Here is a 2,467-nt window from a genome sequence, read left to right on the forward strand (position 1 = left end):
TTTCATAATCTTCAGATGACAAGGGTACGTTGAAACGTCTGGGTAACAATCTATGGAAAACTACAAGTTTGTGAGATATTGGAGGTCTTGAATAATGTCAAGGTCACTTCTTTACTGAACAAATGATGTATTTGTGAAATGTACAACTGTCTTGTTTTCCTCAATTCTGTAATTATGGAGTTTCACCAAGTACCAATAGTTTCAAGTATCAACTTATAACACATTTATCAATTCATTTCATATCTTAATAAATATTAAGAAATACACAAGTTAAAAGACAAAAGCATTAGAAAGAATGAATTCATATTTAACAAAGGTTATAAGCTTGTTATGAAAATAATTTATTGAAATTACAAATAAATCTAATGATAATAAATTCCTACCTTCATCAACAAGTGCCATGGTTCCAAGAACCTTAACTTGTATGACTTGTCCTCGATTTGCTATCTGTTTTAAAAGTATACACAAAATTAAATTATAGTCTTACATTATACTTTCTAGTATACATGCTATTATCTACACTTCTCAAACTTATTTAAGATAAAAATTACATGTAACCAACATCTCATGTGATTGTCAACATTTTGATTAAAAAAAAAAATTAAACTATATTATACATCTGCTCAAAAAATTCCCTGTGATAAAATTTATGATGAAATTCCTTTCAAAATTTATCACCTAACCATAAAAACTTTACAAAAAGAATAAGAAGGAAAACTAGTGTTTACTTGAATTTAAAAACAGTGCTTAAAAAATATATTTTTTAAAACTGGAATAATCCATTCAGATAGTTTCAGGTACATCTAAGTGCAAGTGATCATTGCTTTATTATTTTCATGCAAGAGGTAAGAAAAGCAGAAAGGTGATGCACAGAATTACTGACAGGAGGAAAAGGATTGGCAGAATAATCAATGACAAAAGACCCACCACGAATGGTGATGGACAAATATAGTGTAATGACTACAAGAATGTAACAAAAATAATGTCACATCAGTGGAAAGTCTGGCCCGATAGGCAACAGATCAGGCAGATTCAATGCATAAGGGTGGAGGGAGAATATCCCTCTAAGAAGGGAGGTGTGAAAGTGAGAAACAAGATAGAGAGTGAGGATAATGGGAAGAAAAAGTGAGGTCTGAATATAAAGAGGACCAAGGCTATGGTGGTCAAAGAAGCATCAACAACAGGATCCAAGAAGGACAATACTGTGCAAGTCCAAGGCTCAGAAGGAGGAGACAAATTGGGAAGCAGATATATAGAAAGAGGTAAGACCAGGGCTGACTAAGAAACTGACAGTAAAATCCTAAGGATGAGGAACACAAGACCATTAGAGAGGAAGCCCAATGTTGAGAAGGGTGGGGAAAAACAAAATCAGCCAAGAAGGACATGTCCAACCAAGGATAAACCCCATGGAAGACCTGAGGGTGTAGAGATTATTTTATTGATATAATATGGAATGATTGAGTGAAGCAGTCCATCAACAAGGTTTAAGCTCTTGGAGAAGTATGTGAACAGGCTCAGAAGTGTATGATTAATGCCCAAAACAAAAAGGTCATGCAACAGCAGTCACAAGGATGGTTCAAGCAGGAAAAGACCATAGAACAGGCCCGACAAAGAACAAGTAGGTTGAGCATGCTGGAGTCCAGCATCCAATTGTTGGAAGTCCTGCTCTTATCAGAAAGTGTACCTCATTCAGAGGGGAGAGCCAGTGAAGAAGGGAAAGATCTAGTTTGAGAGATGGTATAAGAATGCATGGAAGTAGTATAGGCAGGACCCAGTCACTATGACAATTCCTTGACAAGAGGCTCACAAGAGAAAAAGAACCCAGAGAAAAAAACAAAAAAAAAAAAACTTAAGGTCCACAAGCTCCACTGCTGGAGAAATACGAGGTCATGCCCCAAGGGGATGAGGGATTCTAGCAAAGTCAGGGTCCCCAAAAGTGAATGAACCTGGTGAAGAGATATACCATAGCTGACAGGTAAAGAAAATATACAAAAGGCAGTGAGATGAAAGAAGAAAATGCCCCAAAGTAATCAACACTGAGTGGGTGTGAGAAAGGACTTAGATCTAAGATTAAAACCCTCAATCAAATAGCCACCATAAAAGAAGGTAGGTAGGAGAAGAAGAAACACCCAAGAAGGAGCTAACAGACATAAATAATCAAAGAAAAGGGATGCCAGCCTCAGGTTGTGAATATGGAAAGCAAATGCCCTCACAATACCAATGAATACTAGAGGGGGTTGATGCTGAGTTGTAGGGAAGAGCAAGGAATAGAAGGATGCAAAAAAGATGGACAGAACAGAAAAACAAACAAAGGGAGGATGAGCTGAGAGAGACGTGTAGGAAGGTATCCAACAAACTGACCATGGCCTACTGCAGACTGGGTAAAAAAAGACCATGGATGAGGTCAGAGGGAGGGAGAAATGGAAAACAACTGCCAGCAGAAATCAATACTAAAAGCAGGAGAAGA

General features: G+C 37.0%; 1 protein-coding gene across 1 annotated transcript in view; it reads right to left on the reverse strand.

The window, feature by feature from the left end:
- Positions 1 to 354: 354 nt before the first annotated feature.
- Positions 355 to 2,467, reverse strand: part of LOC106456832 (inorganic pyrophosphatase-like) — a gene marked incomplete at its 3' end in the record, with an annotated part of 18,735 nt that continues 16,622 nt past the window's right edge. Inside the window, exon 5 of the mRNA XM_013919817.2 lies at positions 355 to 447. Within this exon, the coding sequence (XP_013775271.2) occupies positions 355 to 447 (93 nt within the window). The remainder of the gene's footprint in view (positions 448 to 2,467) is intronic.

This window comes from Limulus polyphemus, unplaced genomic scaffold (assembly GCF_000517525.1).
Source record: "Limulus polyphemus unplaced genomic scaffold, Limulus_polyphemus-2.1.2 Scaffold0, whole genome shotgun sequence".
NCBI classification, from domain to species: Eukaryota; Metazoa; Arthropoda; class Merostomata; order Xiphosura; family Limulidae; genus Limulus; species Limulus polyphemus.